This window comes from Ciconia boyciana, chromosome 26 (assembly GCF_034638445.1).
Source record: "Ciconia boyciana chromosome 26, ASM3463844v1, whole genome shotgun sequence".
NCBI lineage: Eukaryota > Metazoa > Chordata > Aves > Ciconiiformes > Ciconiidae > Ciconia > Ciconia boyciana.
The window spans coordinates 2,164,776-2,186,008 of NC_132959.1; the positions used below are offsets into that span (position 1 = coordinate 2,164,776).

General features: G+C 68.7%; 2 protein-coding genes across 6 annotated transcripts; both read right to left on the bottom strand.

Moving 5' to 3' along the window:
• Positions 1 to 4,557: 4,557 nt before the first annotated feature.
• ECM1 (extracellular matrix protein 1) lies at positions 4,558 to 9,154 on the bottom strand. The gene is given in 9 exon segments (XM_072846737.1): positions 4,558 to 4,705; positions 4,708 to 4,777; positions 4,878 to 4,965; positions 5,340 to 5,560; positions 6,048 to 6,419; positions 6,507 to 6,688; positions 6,691 to 6,807; positions 7,358 to 7,429; positions 9,035 to 9,154. Coding segments are annotated over 9 exon segments (1,290 nt in total). The 5' UTR covers positions 9,075 to 9,154; the 3' UTR covers positions 4,558 to 4,577.
• Positions 9,155 to 10,147: 993 nt separating this feature from the next.
• Positions 10,148 to 20,760, bottom strand: TARS2 (threonyl-tRNA synthetase 2, mitochondrial). 5 transcript variants are annotated; one of them, XM_072846732.1, is made up of 18 exons: positions 20,656 to 20,760; positions 20,271 to 20,497; positions 19,639 to 19,762; positions 19,426 to 19,547; positions 19,232 to 19,349; positions 18,789 to 18,853; positions 18,615 to 18,693; positions 18,375 to 18,521; positions 18,181 to 18,279; positions 17,562 to 17,728; positions 17,315 to 17,477; positions 17,098 to 17,235; positions 12,869 to 12,943; positions 12,692 to 12,792; positions 12,465 to 12,566; positions 11,395 to 11,467; positions 11,004 to 11,118; positions 10,148 to 10,399 (listed from the first exon to the last, which is right to left on the bottom strand). In XM_072846732.1, the coding sequence occupies exons 1-18, from the start codon at positions 20,713 to 20,715 to the stop codon at positions 10,251 to 10,253; spliced, it is 2,124 nt and encodes a 707-aa protein (XP_072702833.1). In that variant the 5' UTR covers positions 20,716 to 20,760; the 3' UTR covers positions 10,148 to 10,250. The 5 variants fall into 5 exon arrangements, with proteins under 5 accessions (XP_072702833.1, XP_072702834.1, XP_072702832.1 ...); XM_072846733.1 differs by having other exon boundaries at positions 11,004 to 11,112; positions 12,869 to 12,946; XM_072846731.1 differs by having other exon boundaries at positions 12,869 to 12,946.
• Between the last annotated feature and the right edge of the window lie 473 nt (positions 20,761 to 21,233).

Sequence of the window (21,233 nt, forward strand, 5' to 3'; positions counted from 1 at the left end):
ATCCTGCGAGGCAGGAAATACAGGGAGGCTGCTCCGAATATCCGAGTATTCCCAAGTAGCCGCTTTCAACTGGCGATACGGGAGTCGCAAGCGGAAGGTTTCCTTTCTTGTCGCCCCTTTCCTCTGGCTGAGGTTCGGATCGGCTCCTCACCGAGGGGGTGAAGGCTCAAGAGAAGCGATTGCTGTCGGGTCCAATCTTGTCTAGAATGACCCAAGTTTGTTTTCCGCAGCTCAGGAATGTGAAAAGCAGAGGTGCCTAATTGGTTGTAAAGCTTAGACGGGAAAAAAAACCCCAAACTCTGCATTTTGGCTGTCCATAAATGATAATTACTGAGCTATAAACCTCTTTCATTGACTGAGGACTGTAACTGTGGATGTGAAACAGCAAAGAGAGGGAAGAGAAGAGCCTGGTCAGGGGTTCCTCATGGAACAGCTCTGCTGTGAGGACGGGCTGGGGGGTTCAGCCTGGAGAAGAGAAGGCTCCGGGGAGACCTTACTGCTCCTTTTGGTGCTTATGAGGTGGGGACGGACTTTTTCACAGAATCACAGAATCGTAGAGGTTGGAAAAGACCTTTAAGATCGAGTCCAACCGTAAACCGAACACTGCCAAGCCCACCACTACACCATGGCCCTAAGCACCTCATCCAAACGGCTTTTAAACACCTCCAGGGATGGTGACTCCACCACTGCCCTGGGCAGCCTGTTCCAGTGCTGGACAACCCTTTCAGTGAAGTAAAATTTCCGAATATCCAGTCTAAACCTCCCCTGGCGCAACTGGAGGCTGTTTCCTCTCGTCCCATCACTTGTTACCTGGGAGAAGAGACTGACCCCACGTTTCTACACCCTCCTGTCAGGGCGTTGTAGAGAGTGAACTTTAGGAGTTGAGAGGTCTCCCCTCAGCCTCCTTCTCTCCAGGCTGAACACCCCCAGGTCCCCCAGCCGCTCCCCATCAGCCTTGTGCTCCAGACCCTTCCCCAGCTCCGTTGCCCTTCTCTGGACACGCTCCAGCCCCTCCATGTCTCTCTTGTAGCGAGGGGCCCAACACTGAACCCAGCATTCGAGGTGCGGCCTCACCAGTGCCCAGTGCAGGGGCACGATCACTGCCCTAGCCCTGCTGGCCACGCTATTCCTGACACAAGCCAGGATGCTGTTGGCCTTCTTGGCCACCTGGGCACACTGCTGGCTCATATTCACCCGGCTGTCAACCAACACCCCCAGGTCCTTCTCTGCCGGGCACTTTCCAGCCGCTCTTCCCCACGCCTGCAGCGTTGCGTGGGGTTGTTGTGGCCCAAGTGCAGGACCCGGCACTTTCCGTAGCGACAGGACAAGGGGTGATGGTTTTAAACTAAAAGAGGGGAGATTCAGGCTAGATGTAAGGAGGAAATTGTTTACGCTGAGGCTGGTGAGACGCTGGCCCAGGTTGCCCGGAGAGGTGGGGGATGCCCCGTCCCTGGAAGCGTTCAAGGCCAGGTTGGACGGGGCTCTGGGCAACCTGACCTGGTGGAAGATGGTCCTGCTCCCAGCGGGGGGTGGACGAGGTGGCCTTTGAAGGTCCCTCCCCACCCAAACCATCCGTGATGCTCTGGACAGACGGCTGGCCGGCCGGACGGACAGGGTATCTGGGGGTGGGTGGCTCTAGGGAAGGACACGTGGAAGGACGGACGGATGGAGGGAGGGACACCAACCCTGGGAAGGGTGGACAGACGGACAGCTGGAGGGTCCGGGGCAGATGGATGCGGGGAAGGGCAGACAGAGGGTGTGGGGGAGGAGGCAGGACCCCCAACACCTCCCCCGAGATCCCAAACACCCCCCCAGGGACCCCCAACACCCCCCCAGGGACCCTTAACATCCCCCGGGACCCCTAACACCCCCCGGGACCCCTAACACCCCCCGGGACGCCCAACATCCCCCTGGGACCCCCACCCCCCTGCGTCCCCCAACACCCCCCAGGATCCCCAACATCCCCCCAGGACCCTCAACACCCCTCAGGGACCCCCAACACCTCCCCGGGATCCCCCCTTGGGACCCCCAACACCCCCCAGGGACCTCCAACATCCCCCTGGGACCCCAACACCCCCGGGATCCCAAACACCCCCAGGGACCCCAACACCCCAGGAGCCCACAGGGAGCCCAAGCTGCTGGAGGGGAAACTGAGGCATGGGGGGTGGATGATGGGGTCACCCCGCAACTCGCTGCTGCCCATGGCGGGGGGCTAAAGTGAGGGGGAGGCAGAAAGAGCGCAAAATGGGGGGGGCAAAACAGGGGTTAAAAACGGGGGTGCGAAACCGGCATGCAAAAGGGGGTGTAAGAAAAGGGGGGCAACAGGAGGGGCAAGAAGAGGGAAGGCGGCAAAAATGGGGGGTAGAAAGAAGGGGTGCAAAGGGGGAGGTAAAAATGGGGGTGCAAAAAAGAGGGGTGCAGCCATAAGAGCAGGGCAGCCCCCCGCCCAGCCCCCCACACCTCAGTTTCCCCACTTGTCATCTTGGGGGCATGGGGACGCTGTGGGGAGGTAGGGACATGGGGGACATGGGGACACGCCGGGGGGGGGACAGGGACACTGTGGGGGATGTAGAGAGATGGGGGACATGGGGACACCTCGGGGGGGTCATGGACACAGTGGGAGGTGTAGGGACATGAGGACACCCTGGGGGGGGACAGGGATACTGTGGGGGATGTAGGGACATGGGGACACTCGGGGGGGCACAGGGACACTGTGGGGATGTGGGGAAATGGGGACACCCTGGGGGGTGGGACAGGGACACCATGGGAGATGTAGGGACATGGGGACACCCCAGGGGGGCATGGGGACACCTTGGGGAGGTAGGGACATGGGGGACACGGGGACACCCCAGGGGGCACGGGGACACTGTGGGGATGTAGGGACATGGGGACACCCCGGGGAGGGACATGGGGACACTGTGGGGGTGTAGGGACATGGGGACACCCTGGGGGGGGCACAGGGACACTGTGGGGGATGTGGGGAAATGGGGACACCCTGGGGGGTGGGTGGGACAGGGACACCATGGGAGATGTAGGGACATGGGGACACCCCGGGGGGGCATGGGGACACCTTGGGGATGTAGGGACATGGGGGACACGGGGACACCCTGGGGGGGGCACAGGGACACTGTGGGGATGTGGGGAAATGGGGACACCCTGGGGGGTGGGTGGGACAGGGACACCATGGGAGATGTAGGGACATGGGGACACCCCGGGGGGCATGGGGACACCTTGGGGATGTAGGGACATGGGGGGACACGGGGACACCCCAGGGGGCACAGGGACACTGTGGGGGATGTAGGGACATGGGGACACCCCGGGAGGGACATGGGGACACTGTGGGGGTGTAGGGACATGGGGACACCCTGGGGGGGGCACAGGGACACTGTGGGGGATGTGGGGAAATGGGGACACCCTGGGGGGTGAGGGGTGGGACAGGGACACCATGGGAGATGTAGGGACATGGGGACACCCCGGGGGGCATGGGGACACCATGGGGGTGTAGGGACATGGGGACACTGTGGGGGGTGTAGGGACATGAGGGGACATGGGGACACTCCGGGGGGGACGGGGACACTGTGGGGGATGTAGGGAGATGGGGGACATGGGGACACCCCGGGGGGGGGCATGGGGACACCATGGGGGATGTAGGGACATGGGGGAACATGGGGACACCCTGGGATCATGGCAATGGGGGGGGGACACAGGTGACAGTGACCCTGTGGGGACATGAGAATGTAGGGGGTATGGGGGGGCAGAGGGACACCCACAGGGGACACCGCCCACTCGTGTGTGTGTCCCCCCTCGGATGCCTGGGTCCCTGCGGTGACCGGGGTGCACCCTGATAGCCAAACACCCTGTGTCACATCCGGGCCCTGCCACCTCCCAACACCACAAACACCCCGACACCTGGCCCCACGCCCCGCCACGCCCCGGGGCCTGCGGGGAAACTGAGGCACGGGGGGACCCTGCACACGCCCTGCGGGGACACTGAGGGATGGGCGGGGTGCCAGACGCTATGGGGAAACTGAGGCACGAGGGGACACACACACACACACACACACTATGGGGACAGTGGGGACACTGAGGCACAGGGGGACACCCCCCCCATGGGGACACTGAAGCACGGCCTCCCCCCTCCCCATGGGGAAACTGAGGCACCGGGGGACACCGCCACCCCCCCATGGGGACACTGAGGCACGGGGGGCCCACACACACACTATGGGGACACTGAGGCACAGGGGGACACCTCCACCCGCCCACGGGGACACTGAGGCACGGGGGGGGACCCCCCTCCATATGGGGACACTGAGGCATGGGGGACCCCACACACACACTATGGGGACAACGGGGCACAGGGGACACTCCCACCCCTCCCATGGGGACACTGAAGCACGGGGGGGACCCCACACACTGTGGGGACACTGATGCATGGTGGGAGGACACCCCCCCCCCCGTGGGGAAACTGAGGCACGGGGGGACATCCCCACACGCTATGGGGAAACTGAGGCACGGGGGACTCCCCCCCCCCAAACAACGGGGACACTGAGGCGCTCGGAGGTGACACCACAGCCCCTTTATTGCCCCCCTCGCCCCGGGGGGGGTTCCTCGCCGTGGCCGGCGGGCGGGGGGGGCACAGCGGCCCCCAGGGTCACCTGCGCCAGGTACGCGGTGTCGAAGCAGCGGCGCCGCTCGGGGTCCCCCGCGAGCAGCAGCCCTGGGGGTCGCGCCAGGCGTCCCGCGGGGTGGCACAGAGGGTGGCGATGCCCTGGGACAGCTGTGGACAACGCGGGGGGGGGGGGGGGGGGCAGGGGGGCCATGGGGGCCCCCAGAGCCCCTGGACCCCCCCTCGCCCCGTTTCCCCCCCATGCACTCACCTGCTCGTGGGCGCAGGCGCTTTGCTCCTCGGGGGGCAGCGGGCAGCACGCCGCCGTCACGGCCCCCAGCAGCTCCGGGACCGGCCGCCTGCGGGACACGGACACGAGGGGGGGGTCACTCCTGGGTGGGGTAGGGGCCTGGGTCCCCTCTGAGATGGGGGGGGGTCCCGGCGGCCTGGGTCACCTCCCTGATGAGGGGGTCATGGGGGGGGCTCTAAGATGGGGGCCATGGGGGATGGGGGCCCATGGGGATGGGGGCCCACGGGGGATGGGGGCCCACGGGGATGGGGGTCCCTCCCTGCTGGGGGGCATCCCCACACTCCTGGGTCCTCCGTGCCCCCCACGATACCGCCCGCAGCCGCTGGGGGGCGCCCCCGCCCCGTGGATCCGTCCCGGGGGCGGCGGGGGCCCGGAGAGGGGGGAAGCGGGGATGGGGGGGTCCCGGGGTGGGGGAGCACCCACCTCTTGGTGAGCAGGCGGGTGGGCGCGCAGAGGGAGCGGAGCAGCGCGGGGCCGGGCCGGGCCAGGCTGACGTTGTGCAGCTCCCGGTCGTAGGCGGGGTGGGGGGCGGCGGCGGCGAAGCAGCGGCCCCGGGCGCGGCTCCCCCCGCGCTGGCAGCACCGGTGCTGCCGGGTCTTCACCGCCGCCTCCTCCCGGCAGAACCGCTCCAGCCCCTTCCGCCACTGCGGGGAAGGGAGGGGGCGGGGGGCGATCAGTCGGGGCACCCGGACGCCTGGGACCCCCCGTTCCCCCCCCCCCACCCCGACGCCGGGGCACCCGGGTCATTCCGGGGACACCTGGGTCCCCTCCCCGGACGCCTGGGTCCCTCCCGGATTCCTGGGTCCCTCCCTGGTTTCTAAACGCCTGAATCCCTTCCTGGATACCTGGGTCCCTCCCAAACACACGGGGCCCCGCCCGGACACCCGGGTCCCCTCCCCGGACACCTGGGCCACCTTCCCGGACACCCGGGTCCCCTCCCCGGACACCTGGGCCACCTTCCCGGGTGCTTGCGTCCCTCCTTACCACCTGGGACCCTCCCGGACACGCGGGTCCCCCCAGCCCCCGGCTACCTGGGACCCTCCTGGATGCCTGGGTCCCCCCCACCCCTGCCCCCGGACACCCGGGTCCTTCCTCACCACCCGCGTCCCCCCGCGTCCCCCCGGCACTCACGGCGTTGTGGGCGCAGGCGAGGCTGCTGTTGCGGCAGCAGTGGCCGTAGTCACGCTCCAGGCGCAGACGCAGGCGGACGCGGGGGCCGGAGGAGCTGGCGGGGCCCGGGGGGCCGGGGCGCAGCCCCCGCAACCCGCAGATGTTGCCCATGTTGGCATCGGTGGGCTCGCCGGGCGGGAAGGGCGGCTCGTCGGTGGGGTCCCAGGCGGCGGCGATGGCGGCGGTGACCTCGGCGGTGGCAGCGGCAGCAATGGCGTCAGGGTCTTGGGTGAAGCAGCGGCGGCGCGCCCCACCTTGCTGCCGGCAGCAGTGGAACTGCCGCGTCTTCACCCCAAATTCATCGGTGCAGAATCCGTCCAGCACGTCCGTCCACTGCGGGACAGCGGGGTCAGACTCTGTGTGTCACATCCCCCCCCCCGAAAAGGTGTCCCCATGTTGTGTCCCCCCCCGGGGACTCACGGCACGGCGGGCGCAGGGCAGCGGGGCCTGGTGCTGGCAGCAGGCGTCGAGGCGGGGCCGGAAGGCGTCGAGCGCGGCTGCCTGCCGGTGCAGGTGGGCGAAGGCGGTGGGGGGCAGCTGGGGGGCAGGGCGGGCGGGGGGCTGGCGGCAGTGGCGGGTGACAGTGTTGGCCATGGGCCAGGCGGGGGGAAGCCGTCCAGGGTGGTGGCCCAGACTGGGGGGGAGTGCAGGGGGACGGTGGCACCCGGCATCTCTTCCAGGACGTTGGGGAGCCGCAGGAGGTCCTGCTCGTTCTGCAGCACTGAAAGGGGGGAGCGGGGTGTGGGGACGCGGCAGGGGGTGTCCCCGCTGCCCTGTCCCCAGGTGACGCTTGTCCCTATGTGGCCCCCCATCCCCTATTTGTTCCTTGTCCCTCTGTCCAGCCCCCCATCACGGCGTCCCCCCATTCCCAACCCTCCCTGTCCCCATGTCCCCTGTGTCGCCCCCATCCACGTCCCCATCCCAGGGTGTCCCCCCCATGTCTCCCCATCCGTGTCCCCCCTGCCTGCCATCACCATGTCCCCCCACCCGTGTCCCCATGTCCCTCTGTCCCTGACCTTGGCTGTCCCCATGTCCCCATCTCTGGGTGTCCTCCCGTGTCCCCCATCCATGTCCCCATGCCCCCCATGACCATGTCCCCCATCCATGTCCCCATATCCCCCCATTCATGTCCTCACCCCTGGGTATCCCCGTGTCCCCAACCCTGGCTGTTCCCATGTCCCCCCATCCCTGGGTGTCCCCCTCATGTCCCCCCCATGTCTCCCCATCCCGGGGGTGTCCCCCCACTGTGTCCCCCCTGTCCCTGCCCTCACCTTGCTCGATGTGGGGGTGCTGCAGGACCAGTCTCTCCTGCACCACGTGCTGGGGTTGCTCCCGTGCCACTACTGTCACCAGGGAGGGGGGACAGGGTGGATAGGGAGTCAGTGGGGGCACCTCCACCCGCGGGGGGACAAGTGGGGACCCCCAATCCCACAGGTTTGGAGTCCCATAATAGGGAGGGGACCCAGGCGCCGGGGAAGGTGGCCCAGATGTGTGGGCAGGGACCCAGGTGTCCAGGAAGGGGAACCCAGGCGTGCAGGGGGGGACCCAGGCGTGCAGGGGGGAACCCAGGCGTGCAGGGGGGGACCCAGGCGTCTGGGGAAGGGACCCAGCTGCCTAGAGAGGGACCCAACGTTCTGGGAAGGGGACCCAGGCATGCGGGTGGGGACCCAGATGTGTGGGGAGGGACCCAAGTGTTCCAGAAGGGGACCCAGGCATCTGGGGAAGGGACCCAGGCATTCGGGAAGGGGACCCAGGTGTGTGGGCAGGGACCCAAGCATCCGGGGAGGGGAACCCAGGCATGTGGGTGGGGACCCAGGTGTCCAGGGAAGTGGCCTTAATGTGTGGGTAGGGACTCAGGTGTCTGGGGAGGACACCCAGGTATGCAGGTGGGGACCCAGGCATTGGGGAAGGGGACCCAGCTGTCCGGGAGGGGACCCAGGCATCCAGGAGGGGACCCAGGTGTCCGGGGAAGGGACCCAAGCATTCGGGAAGGGGACCCAGGTGTCTCGGAACGGGACCCAAGCATTCGGGAAGGGGACCCAGGCATTCGGGAAGGGGACCCAGGTGTCTCGGAATGGGACCCAAGCATTCGGGAAGGGGACCCAGGCATGTGGGAGGGGACCCAGGTGTCCGGGGAGGTGGCCCTAATGTGTCAGCAGGGACCCAGGCATCCAGAAGGGGACCCAGGTGTCCGGGAGAGGACCCAGGCATCCAGAAGGGGACCCAGGCACTGGAGAAGGGGACCCAGGTGTCCGGGAAGGGGACCCAGCTGTCCGGGAGGGGACCCAGGCATTGGGGAAAGGGACCCAGGTGTCTGGGAAGGGGACCCAGATGGCCGGGAGGGGACCCAGGCATCCAGGAGGGGACCCAGGTGTCTGGGAAGGGGACCCAGCTGTCCGGGAGGGGACCCAGGCATTGGGGAAGGGGACCCAGGTGTCTGGGAAGGGGACCCAGGTGCCCAGGAGGGGACCCAGGCATCCAGAAGGGGACCCAGGCACTGGGGAAGGGGACCCAGGTGTCCGGGAAGGGGACCCAGCTGGCCGGGAGGGGACCCAGGCATTGGGGAAGGGGACCCAGGTGTCTGGGAGGGGACCCAGCTGTCTGGGAGGGGACCCAGGCATCCAGAAGGGGACCCAGGCATTGGGGAAGGGGACCCAGCTGTCCGGGAGGGGACCCAGGTGTCTGGGAAGGGGACCCAGCTGTCCGGGAGGGGACCCAGGCATCCAGAAGGGGACCCAGGCACTGGGGAAGGGGACCCAGGTGTCTGGGAGGGGACCCAGCTGGCCGGGAGGGGACCCAGGCATCCAGAAGGGGACCCAGGTGTCCGGGAGAGGTGGCCCAAGTGTGTGGGCAGGGACCCAGGTGTCCCGGGTGGGACCCAGGTGTCTGGGGAGGGGACCCAGCCACGCAGGGGGGACCCTGGCGTCGGTCGGGGCCGCGGGACTCACCGGCGGCGCCGAGGAGGAGGAGGAGGCCGAAGGTGGCCATGGCGGCGGGCGCTGTGGGGCTGTCGCCGGCTCCGCCGCTTTATGAAGGGCCGGGGCGGGCGCGGGACGGATCCTGCGGGGCTGAGTCACGGCCCTGACGTCGCAGTGGGGCCGGGGGGCAGCGGGGGGGGCCGGGGGGCTGCGCTCCATCCTGCACCCCCAAACGGGGCCACGGGCACGACCCCGACCGCCGGGGGGGGGTGGGGGTGGGGACACTGCAGGGGTCCCGTCCCCACCCTGGTGACACTGTCCCCACCCTGGGGGCCCTGTCCCCACCCTGGGGGCCCCGTGTGCTCCCCCCTGGGGGGCCTCGGGGCCCCCTGCCCCCCACCCAAGGACCCCTGCGTCACTGCAGGGGGAAGCAGCTGGATTTTTGCGGTTTTCGTTCGTTTTGGGGCCTGCCCCACCCAGTGAGTCACTCCCGGTGCCCGCAGGAGCCGGGGGGGGCACCCATGGAGGAAGCCCCCCCGGGGAGGGGGGGCTCAGCTTGTGTCCCCCATCCCACGCTGGGAGACCCTGCTGCATGGGGCAGCGGTAGCAGGAGCACGTCACGGCCTTGGTCACCTCCCTTCACCCCAGGATGCAGGGTGGGGGTCCCGGGGGGGGGGTCGCAGTGACCCCCCCCCCCGTCCCCGTCCCCTGCAGCACAGCCACATCCTGCTCGGAGCTGAGCCCAAGCTTTTGGGCAGGTGCCCGGGGAGGGGGAAAAACAGCCCCAGCCCCCCCGCGATTGCCCAACACCCCACGACAACGTGACGCGGGTTTGCGCAACCCCCCCTCGTCCCCCCCCCACCCCGGGGGGGGGGGGGGGGGGGCACCCAGGCGTCTGCATGGGGAAGTCCCACGTGGGAAGGACCCAGGCGTCAGGGTGCAGGGGGGGGGAACGGGGACCCAGACATCGGGGTGGGGGAACCCAGACGTCTGGGGGTGGGGGGAATGGGGACCCAGGTGGCGGGGTGGGGGGACCCAGACGTCCCGTCCCCCCCACCCCAGGACACCCAGGGGTGCTCCCAGCACCGAGGGGTGCGGGAGATGCACCGAGTTGCCGCGGTCTCAGCTCCTGCCACAGCCCAGCACCGTTTCCCAGCGCTTTAATGGGTGTCAGGGAGGGGGACGACGACGATGACGACGATGCCCCGGGCAGGGGGACACCCGGGGAGGGGGGCACCCGGGGGGGTCAGAAGCGCTCCTCGGCGTTGGGGACGCGGGCGTCCCGCAGCTCCCGCAGCCGCTGCAGCACCCAGCGCAGGTCGCGCTCCCCCAGCCGCCGGTTGTCCCGCGTGCGGACGTTGACGGTGCCGCGCGCCCGCTCCCGCCGGCCCACCACTGCGGGGGACCGGGGGTGGGGGGGGCACGTGTGTGCGTGTCCCCCCCACCCCTTTTGTCCCCCACAGCCCCCCCTCGTGTCACCCCTACCCTGCACATGCACCCCCACGTGTGGGGCACGCTCCCCCACACGTGCACCCACCCACGGACGCACGCACACGTCCCCCACGTGCGCACCCACAGGCCCCCCCGCGGCCAGCACCCAGCACCCAGGGGCAGGGGGGGCCAGTGGGTCCCGGGGCGGGGGTCCCAAGGGGGAGGATGGGGGTCTCAGGAGGGTCTACAGGGGGAGTCCTAGGGGGTCCCAAGGGGGTCCGGGGGGGCAGAAGCTCACAGGGGATCCCAGGCGGGGTCCCCGGACAGGTCCCAAGAGGGTCTCAGGGGGTTTCCAGGGGGTTCCAGGGGGTCCCAAGGGGGGTCCCAGAAGGGTGCTGGGGGGGGTGTCAAGAGGGGGCCCAGGGGGTTCCCGCGCGGTCCCACTGCTCCCCCCCCCCCCAGCAGCTCCCAGGTTGCAGTGGGGGGGGTGGTCGGGTGCTGCTGACTCAGCACAGGTGGTCCCGGGGGGGTCCCGGGGGGCTGGGGTGTGTGTCCCCCCCCCTCTTACCCAGCTGGAAGTTGTAGTGGGCGAGCTGGGCCCGGCGGATCTTCCTGGCGAGGGTGGCCCCCGCGTCCCCATCCAGGTCGGCCACCAGGCCACCCCCCCGCAGCACGGCCTGCACCTGCCCCACGGCGTCAGCGGGGGGGCACGGAGGGATGGGGGGCCGGGGGGGACATGGAGGGACAAGAAGGGATGGGGGGGACATGGAGGAACAAGAAGGGATGGGTGGACACAGAGGAATGGGGGGGAATGAGGGGGACACGGAGGAATGGGGGGAAAGGGGGGGAATGGGGGGGGAATGGGGACACAGGAGGATGCTGGGGGACTCAGGGGGATGGGGGGGACATGAGAGGGGGACACGGGGGACACCTGGGGGACCCGGCGGGGGCACGCTCACCTCCCGGGCGTAGTCCTCGACCTCGGGTGCCTGCGGGATGACCATCGCCTGCAGCGGGGACAGCCAGAGCGGCCTGGGGGTGACATCGGGGGGTCACAGAGGGGTGACATCGGGGATGGGATGAGCCAGGGATTGGGGGGTGTCCCCAGGGACTGGGGGTGCCGCCAGGATGGGGGCTGTCCCCAGGGATTGGGGTGCCCCTGGGTTTGGGGGCTGTCCCCAGGGATTGGGGTGTCCCCTGGGACTGGGGGCTGTCCCCTGGGTTTGGGGGCTGTCCCCAGGGATCGGGGGGTGTCCCCAGGGACTGGGGGTGCCGCCAGGATGGGGGTGCCCCTGGGTCTGGGGGGGCTGTCCCCAGGGATTGGGGGTTGTCCCCAGGGATTGGGGGCTGTCCCCAGGGATTGGGGGGTGTCCCCAGGGACTGGGGGTGCCCCTGGGTTTGGGGGCTGTCCCCAGGGATTGGGGGGTGTCCCCAGGGACTGGGGTGCCGCCAGGATGGGGGCTGTCCCCTGGGTTTGGGGGGCTGTCCCCAGGGACTGGGGTGCCCCTGGGTTTGGCGGGGCTGTCCCCAGGGATTGGGGGTGTCCCCAGGGACTGGGGTGCCGCCAGGATGGGGGTGCCCCTGGGTCTGGGGGGCTGTCCCCAGGGATTGGGGTGCCCCTGGGTTTGGGGGCTGTCCCCAGGGATTGGGGGTGTCCCCAGGGACTGGGGTGCCGCCTGGGTTTGGGGGGGCTGTCCCCAGGGATTGGGGTGCCCCTGGGTTTGGGGGGCTGTCCCCAGGGATTGGGGGGTGTCGCCAGGGACTGGGGGTGCTGCCAGGATGGAGGTGCCCCTGGGTTTGGGGGGCTGTCCCCAGGGACTGGGGGGCTGTCCCAGAACAGGAGTGTCCCCGAGAGCGGGGAGTGCCCCAGAACAGGGGAGCCCTGGGAAAGGGGTGACGCTGGGGATGAGGGGACCCTGGGGATTGGGGGGAGGGCGTCCCAGGGATGGGGGGGTGCCCCTTTTACAGCCCTAAGGTGTGACTTTTGTTGGGGGGGACCCTTCGGGGACACCCCCCCCCTCCTCCTCACCATCGGCCACCGCAGCTCTCGGCCAGCACGGCCACCATGCGCTCGACGGAGCCCAGCACTGCCCGATGGATCAGCACCGGCCGCGCCGCCCCCCCTGTCGCACTAAAAAGGGGGACACCAGGGGTCGGGGGGGGGTGCAGGGAGAGACCCCCGCTCCCCCCAGCCCCAATTCTGCACACCCCCCCCCCCCCCCCCGCCATGGGCCCAATCCTGTTTCTCCCCCATACCTGGCGTACTCCAGCTCGAATCTCTCTGGCATCTGGAAATCCAGCTGGATGGTGCCGCATTGATGCTGCCGCCCCAGCGCATCCCGGATCCGGATATCGATCTATCGGGAATAATCGGGGTGGGGGGGGTCCCGAAGGGTCCCGGTTTGCCCCTCCCCACCCCTAAAAATCTCTCACCTTGGGGCCGTAAAAGGCGCCGTCGCCCCGACTCAGCTCCCAGGGCTGCCCGAAGGCACGGAGGCTCCGCTCCAGCTGCTGCGGGGACGGACGGACAGACGGGGGGGACACACAAACGATGTAAGGGACGAGGTGCGGGGGGTGTGTGACACAGGGGACGCGACGGAAAGGTGTGATGGAGGGGACGTGACGCAGGGGATGTGACGCGGGACGATGTACGGGTGGCAACGCAGGGGACGCGACGCAGGGGACGCGACACCCGGGACAATGTATGGATGCGACGCAGGGGACACGATGCAGGGGACACGATGCAGGGGACGATGTACGGGTGCAACACAGGGGACGCGAAGCAGGGGATGTGACACAGGGGACGATGTATGGGTGGCAACGCAGGGGACGCGACGCAGGGGATGTGACACCCGGGACAATGTATGGATGCGACGCAGGGGACGCGACGCAGGGGACGCGACGCAGGGGACAATGTATGGATGCGACGCAGGGGACACGATGCAGGGGATGTGACACAGGGGACGATGTACGGGTGCGATGCAGGGGATGTGACATGGGACAAAGCATGGGTGCGATGCAGGGAACGCGACGCACGGGACACGATGCAGGGGATGTGACACGGGACGATGTATGGGCGGCAACGCAGGGGACGCGAAGCAGGGGATGTGACACAGGGGACGATGTATGGGTGGCAACGCAGGGGATGCGACGCAGGGGACGCAACGCAGGGGATGTGACACCCGGGACAATGTATGGATGCGACGCAGGGGACACGATGCAGGGGACACGATGCAGGGGACGATGTATGGGTGTGAGGCAGGGGACACGAAGCAGGGGATATGACACAGGGGACGATGTATGGGTGGCAACGCAGGGGACGCGACGCAGGGGACGCGACGCAGGGGACGCGACACCCGGGACAATGTATGGATGCGACGCAGGGGACACGATGCAGGGGACGCGATGCAGGGGACGCGATGCAGGGGACGCGACGCAGGGGACGCGACACCCGGGACAATGTATGGATGCGACGCAGGGGACGCGATGCAGGGGACGATGTACGGGTGCGACGCAGGGGACGCGACGCAGGGGATGTGACACCCGGGACAATGTATGGATGCGACGCAGGGGACACGATGCAGGGGACGCGATGCAGGGGACGCGATGCAGGGGACGCGACGCAGGGGACGCGACACCCGGGACAATGTATGGATGCGACGCAGGGGACGCGATGCAGGGGACGATGTACGGGTGCGACGCAGGGGACGCGACGCAGGGGATGTGACACCCGGGACAATGTATGGATGCGACGCAGGGGACACGATGCAGGGGACACGATGCAGGGGACGATGTACGGGTGCGACGCAGGGGACACGAAGCAGGGGATGTGACACAGGGGACGATGTATGGGTGGCAACGCAGGGGATGCGACGCAGGGGACGCGACGCATGGGACGCGACACCCGGGACAATGTATGGATGCGACGCAGGGGACACGATGCAGGGGACACGATGCAGGGGACGATGTACGGGTGCGACGCAGGGGACACGAAGCAGGGGATGTGACACAGGGGACGATGTATGGGTGGCAACGCAGGGGACGCGACGCAGGGGATGTGACACCCGGGACAATGTATGGATGCGACGCAGGGGACACGATGCGGGGGACGATGTACGGGTGCGACGCAGGGGACGCGAAGCAGGGGACGCGACACAGGGGACGATGTATGGATGCGACGCAGGGGACACGAAGCAGGGGACGCGACACAGGGGACGATGTATGGATGCGACGCAGGGGACACGAAGCAGGGGATGTGACACAGGGGATGATGTACGGGTGCGACGCAGGGGATGTGACATGGGACAATGCATGGATGCGATGCAGGGGACGCGACGCACGGGACACGATGCAGGGGATGTGACACGGGACGATGTATGGGCGGCAACGCAGGGGATGCGACGCAGGGGACGCGACGCAGGGGACAACGTACAGGTGCAATGCAGGGGACACGAAGCAGGGGATGTGACACAGGGGACGATGTACGGGTGCGATGCAGGGGACGCGACGCAGGGGACGCGACACCCGGGACAATGTATGGATGCGACGCAGGGGACACGATGCAGGGGACGATGTACGGGTGCGACGCAGGGGACGATGTATGGGTGGCAACGCAGGGGACGCGACGCAGGGGACGCGACACCCGGGACAATGTATGGATGCGACGCAGGGGACACGATGCAGGGGACGATGTACGGGTGCGACGCAGGGGACATGAAGCAGGGGATGTGACACAGGGGACGATGTACGGGTGCGATGCAGGGGACGCGACACGGGACGATGTATGGATGCGACGCAGGGGACACGAAGCAGGGGATGTGACACAGGGGATGATGTACAGGTGCGACGCAGGGGATGTGACATGGGACAAAGCATGGGTGCGATGCAGGGGACGCGACGCACGGGACACGATGCAGGGGATGTGACACGGGACGATGTATGGGCGGCAACGCAGGGGATGCAACGCAGGGGACGCGACGCAGGGGACAATGTACAGGTGCAATGCAGGGGACGTGAAGCAGGGGATGTGACACGGGACGATGTACGGGTGCGATGCAGGGGACGCAACACAGGGGATGTGACACAGGGGACGATGTATGGGGGCGATGCAGGGGCAACACAGGACATGACAGAGGGGACATGATGCAGGGGACAGGCAGGATGCTGGGGACATGACACGGGACAGGACACAGGTGACAACGTACAGGCACAACGCAGGGAACGTGATACACAGGCACGATGCAGGGGACACCACAGGGGACAGGACACAGGTGACAACGTACAGGCACAACGCAGGGATCGCGATACACAGGCACGATGGAGGGGACACGACAGGGGACAGGACACAGGTGACAACGTACAGGCACAACGCAGGGATTGCGATACACAGGCACGATGCAGGGGACACCACAGGGGACAGGACACAGGTGACAACGTACAGGCACGTTGCAGGGACGTGATGGAGGGACACAACACGGGACGCGATGTGCAGGCACAGCGCAGGGGACACAGTGTGGGGACACGACGCAGGGGATGTGATGCAGGGGACACACAGGGGGTGTGACACAGGCACCACATACAGGTGTGATGCAGGGGATGCGATGCACGGGTGTGACACAGGGACACGATGCAGGGGCCGCGCTGCACGGATACAGCACACGGACATGACAGCAAAGCCGGGAGGTGACACATGGGACACGCCGCACGGGACGCAATGGCACAGCTGGGAGGTGACGCACAGGACACCGCGTGGGACGTGACACAGGGGACGTGACAGCAGAGCAGGACGTGGGGGCAAAACTGGGACACGACGGCCAGGACACAGCGCAGGGGACATGCTGTGTGGGACACCTGGGCACAGCCAGGATGTGATGCCCAGGACTTGGGGACGCAGCAGGGAGGGGACCCGACACAGGGGACACACCAGCAAAGCTGGGACACGATGCCCAGGGCACGTTGCAGGGGACATTATGGCCAAGCTGGCGCATGGAACATGGGGACAAAGCTGGGACGCGGTGTATGGGACAAGGGGACAAAGCTGGGACATGGTGTATGGGACAAGGGGACAAAGCTAGGACGCGGTGTATGGGACACGGGGACAAAGCTGGGACACGGGATATGGGACAAGGGGACAAAGCTGGGACACGGGGACAAAGCTGGGACACGGTGTATGGGACACAGGGACAAAGCTGGGACACGGGATTTGGGACACGGGGACAAAGCTGGGACACGGTGTATGGGACACAGGGACAAAGCTGGGACACGGGATTTGGGACACGGGGACAAAGCTGGGACACGGTGTATGGGACACGGGGACAAAGCTGGGATATGGTGTATGGGACACGGGGACAAAGCTGGGACACGGGGACAAAGCTGGGACATGGTATATGGAACATGGGGACAAAGCTGGGACACGGGATATGGGACACGGGGACAAAGCTGGGATATGGTGTATGGGACACGGGGACAAAGCTGGGACACGGGGACAAAGCCGAGACACGGTGCACGGCACATGAGGGAGGGGTCACCGCAGGGGACACGCCAGCAAAGCAGGAGGTGACGCGTGGGGCACACGCCGCAGGGGACACGGTGGCAAAGCTGGGATGTGAAGCCGGGGACAGCGCCCGCGGCCAGGCCACGCTCTGTCCCCGTCCCTGTCCCACCTGCTCGGCGCGGTCCCAGGTCTCGGGGTCCCCCAGGAATCCGGGGGGACGGGTGGCCAGGGCCAGGCGGAAGGAGAAGCCCAGCACGGCGTAGACCGCCCGCACGAAGTCCAGGCAGGCGTCGATCTCCCCCTCCAGCTGGGGACGAGGCGTCAGCGGCGGTGGGGGGGCGACACGGTGGCGGGGGACGCGGGGACACGCACGCGGGGACGCTCACCTGCTCCAGCGTGCAGAAGATGTGAGCGTCGTCCTGCTGGAAGCGCCGCACCCGCGTCAGCCCCGTCAGGGTACCGGGGGGCTCGTTGCGGTGCAGCACCCCGAAATCGGCCAGGCGCAACGGCAGCTCCCGCCACGACCGCGGCCGGTGGGCGAACATCAGGCTGCGGAGGGACAGACGGACGGTCAGGCGCATCACCCCGCGTCTCCCCCACGTCCCCGTGTGTCCCTCCCCCCCCGCCACTCACCAGTGGGCCGGGCAGTTCATGGGTTTGAGGGAGAGGGTCTCGGTGCCGGCGGCGAAGGAGAACATGTGGGTGCTGTAGTGCTGCCAGTGCCCCGAGAGCTCCCAGAGCCGCGGGCTGAACACGTTGGGGGTCACCACCTCGCAGAAGCCCCTCGCCCGGTACTCGCTCTGCAGGGACGGGGACAGGGATGTCAGCTCAGCCCCACGGCACCCATCCCGGGGGGGGGCTGCGGGTGCTCCGGGAGGCGGGAGCTGCAGCAACGGGTGCTGCGAGGACGGGGCACGGCAGGGACTTGGGGTGCGGCAGGGGCGGGGTCAGGGTGCAGTGGGGGCACAGGCAGGGGCTGGGTGCAGCGGGGAATGGGGTGCAGGCGCAACGGGGTCTGGGTGCAGTGGGGCCGAGGCGTGGGGGCAACGGGGCCAGGGCGCAAGCGAGTCTGGGCGCAACAGGACGGGGGGGTGGGGGGCAGCGGGGTGCTCAGGCTGCAATGGGGACGGGGTGCAGCGGGGTGCACGTATGCGGGGGCCACAGTGCAGGGCGGGGTCGGGGTGCGCAGTGGGGCGGCGGGGGCAAAGGGAGACCCCGATTTCTTCCCCCGGGGGCGGGGGGGGGGCCGTACCCTGATAAAATCGACGAGGGTGTTGTAGATGTGGGCGCCGCGGGGCAGGAAGAAGCAGCTGCCGGGGCTGAGCTTGTGGAAGAAGAAAAGCTCCTGGTCCTGCGGTGAGGGGGTGGGCGTTACTGGGGGGTCGACGGCGGCCGCCGGCGATCCCCCAGTAACGCCCACCCGCCCCCACCCCGCGTGGGGCTTACCCGACCGATGCGACGGTGATCCCGCAGGGCGGCCTCATCCTGCGCCTGCTGCCAGTCGGCCAAATCCTGGGCGCTGGGGAAAGCGACGGCGCTGACGCGCTGCAGCGACCGGCGGCCCCCGGTTCCTTGCCAAAATGCAGCTGAGCTCTGCCGTGGCGCGGGGGGGGAGGGGGGGGAAGAAAAGAAATCAGCGGGGTCCGGATATCGGGGTCCCCCCCCCCGCCCCACGTCTAAACCTACCGTCAGGACGCGGAGGGCTCCGATCAGCCCTGTGTGCCGGAGGAGGGGACCGCGGCAGAGCTGGAGAAGGGGACCGCACCTGTGGGGACAGAGGGACGGGCGTGGGGACGGACGCGGGGACCCCACAGCCCCGTCCCTGCCCGGACGCGCCCCCGCGGTGTCCCCCGCGCTCACCTGTAGACGGTGGCCGTAGGGGACGTCACCTCCTCCTCGATCTGCTGCAGCTGGAAGCTGTTGTGCTGGGGAGGGGGACACGGGGGACGGACACTGAGGTGGGTGACAGTGGCATGGGTGACACTGAGGGGGGTGACACCATACTGGGGCGGGGGGGGGGGAAGGACCGAGGCGGGTGACAGTGACACAGGTGACACCGAGGGGACACACACCGAGGGGGGGGTGACGCTGTGCTGGGGGCGGGGAGGACCGAGGCAGGTGACAGTGGCACGGGTGACATTGAGGGGGGTGACACTGGTCCCCATTAGCATCACCCTGGTCCATAACCCCAACCAGGAGAGTGCCGATGTCCCCAGGCTGGGTTCCCTTGCCCCATCCCGCGATGGGGAGGTGACACGCCGGGGAGGGGACATGCCAGGGAGGGGACACGCCGGGGGTCTCACCTTGAAGAGCTCGGCCAGCTGCTGGCGGGTGGCCTCGAGGCGCTCGAAGCGGTGCCCGGCGCGGGCAAAAGCCGCGCAAGCGTCCTCCAGCGCCGGCAGCTCACCCCGCTGCACCGTCCTGCGGGCGTGGGGACGGGCTGGGGACACCGTGCCCCACGGGGGACACGCGTGTGCCGTCCCCCAACACTCCTTACCTGTCACCCATGTGGACATCGCAGAAGAAGCCGTCCTCGGTGGCCTGGGCGCTGCAGAGCATGGCCCCGAAAAACTGCTCTGCCACCGCCCCCAGGACGCAGGCGCTGGACTGCCAGAAAGCCTGGGGGGGGAGACACGGAGGGGTGGACACGGGTGACATGCTGTGGGGGGAGTGGGACGCGGGTCCGGCCCCGGTGTCCCGTGGGACTCACCGTCCGTCCCTCCGGCGTCGAGAAGTCGAGGAGCTCCAGGTCGGCGTCGCTCTCCAGGGGCCGGTCGAGGTCCTGGAGGGTCCCGTTCACCCGGGCCACCAGCGCCGCCTCCGCCAGGCCCCCGCTGTGGGGACATCAGGGGGACACCGTGGGGACCCTGGGCATCTTGTGGGGACCTCGTGAGGACCATAGGGACAATATGGGGACCTCATGGGGGCACTGTGGGGACCCTGTGGGGGCCCTGGGACCCTCGTGGGGACAATGCAGACACTGTGAGGACCTTGGGGATCCCGTGGGGACCACAGGGACAGCATGAGGACACCAGGGGATGTTGGGGACCTTGTGGAGACACCGTGGGGACCCTGGGGACCACGTGGGGACCATAGAGACAGTGTGGGGACCCTGTGGGGACACGGGGACACTGTGGGGACCCCGTAGGAACCCTGGGGACACCGTGGGGACCATAGGGACAGTGTGGGGACCCTGCGGGGATGCGGGGACACCGTGGAGACCCCGTGGGCACCCCATGGGGGCCACAGGGACACCGCGGGGACCCGGTGGGGACGCAGGGGACCCCGTGGGGACCCTGGCTGTCCTCGGCTGGGGAGGGGAGGGAGGGGGCCTGCACGTACCCCAGCTGCGCGGCCACCTGGAAGGGGGTGGTCTGCAGGGCCCGGCCGGGCAGGCGGCCCCCGCCGGGCAGGGCGATGCGGATGGGGGTCCCCAGGGGGAGGCGGCCGCCCCCGGCCCCGGCCCCGGCCCCGGCCCCGGCCCCGGCCCCATCCCGCTGCTCCTGCGCCGCCCGCAGCTGCTGGAAGAGCCGGAAGCGCTCGGCGAGGTGGGGGTCCGGCCCGGTGACCTGGGGACAGGGGCCAGGGGTCAACGTGGGGTCAACGTGGGGTCAGGACGCCCGGGTCCCCTTCGGAGCGCGAGGGCGCCGGTGGGTAAAGGCGGGCGGGGGTCGGGGGGAATCAGGGGGCAGGGGTGGGGTGAGGGGGGGGGCGGGCCCGAGCGCACCCGGTGTCGGCGGGGGGCTCCCCCGAAGAGCAGCCGCCCCCCGGCGCGGGCGGACGGCATGGCGGGAGGCTCCGCCCCTTCCGCCGCTGGCCGGACGCCGGGGTCCCCGCGGGGGCGGGGCCAAGGGTCGTAGTCCCCGCCCGGAGGCGGGGCCAGAAGCGGGATCGTCCCTCTCAGGGGCGGGCCTGGGGTGGAATCCCCGCCCAGAGGCGGGGCCAGGAGGGGAGGGTCCCTCCCAGGGGCGGTGCCGGACGCCTGGGTCCCACCCCCCGCCACTGTCAGGCGGGAGCGGTGCGTGCGGCCTCAACCTCGTCCTCCCCCCTCCCCATCCACCCCCCCGGGAGGCCGCATTGGACTCGCCCGCCCGTGGGGAAACCCGGCGGTCTCCGCGCGGGCTGGACGGAACCACGGACACTGGGGGGGGGAGGGGGGGTACGGGACCCCCTCACGGCGGGTCCTTGCGCCTCAGGGCACCCGGCGCTCCCACAAGCCGAGGCGTCCGGAGGGCAACCAGGGGTGAGCCTCGGTGCGAGGCCCAGCCGGCTCCCACAGGCCGGGGAAGGGAAGGAGAAGCCCCC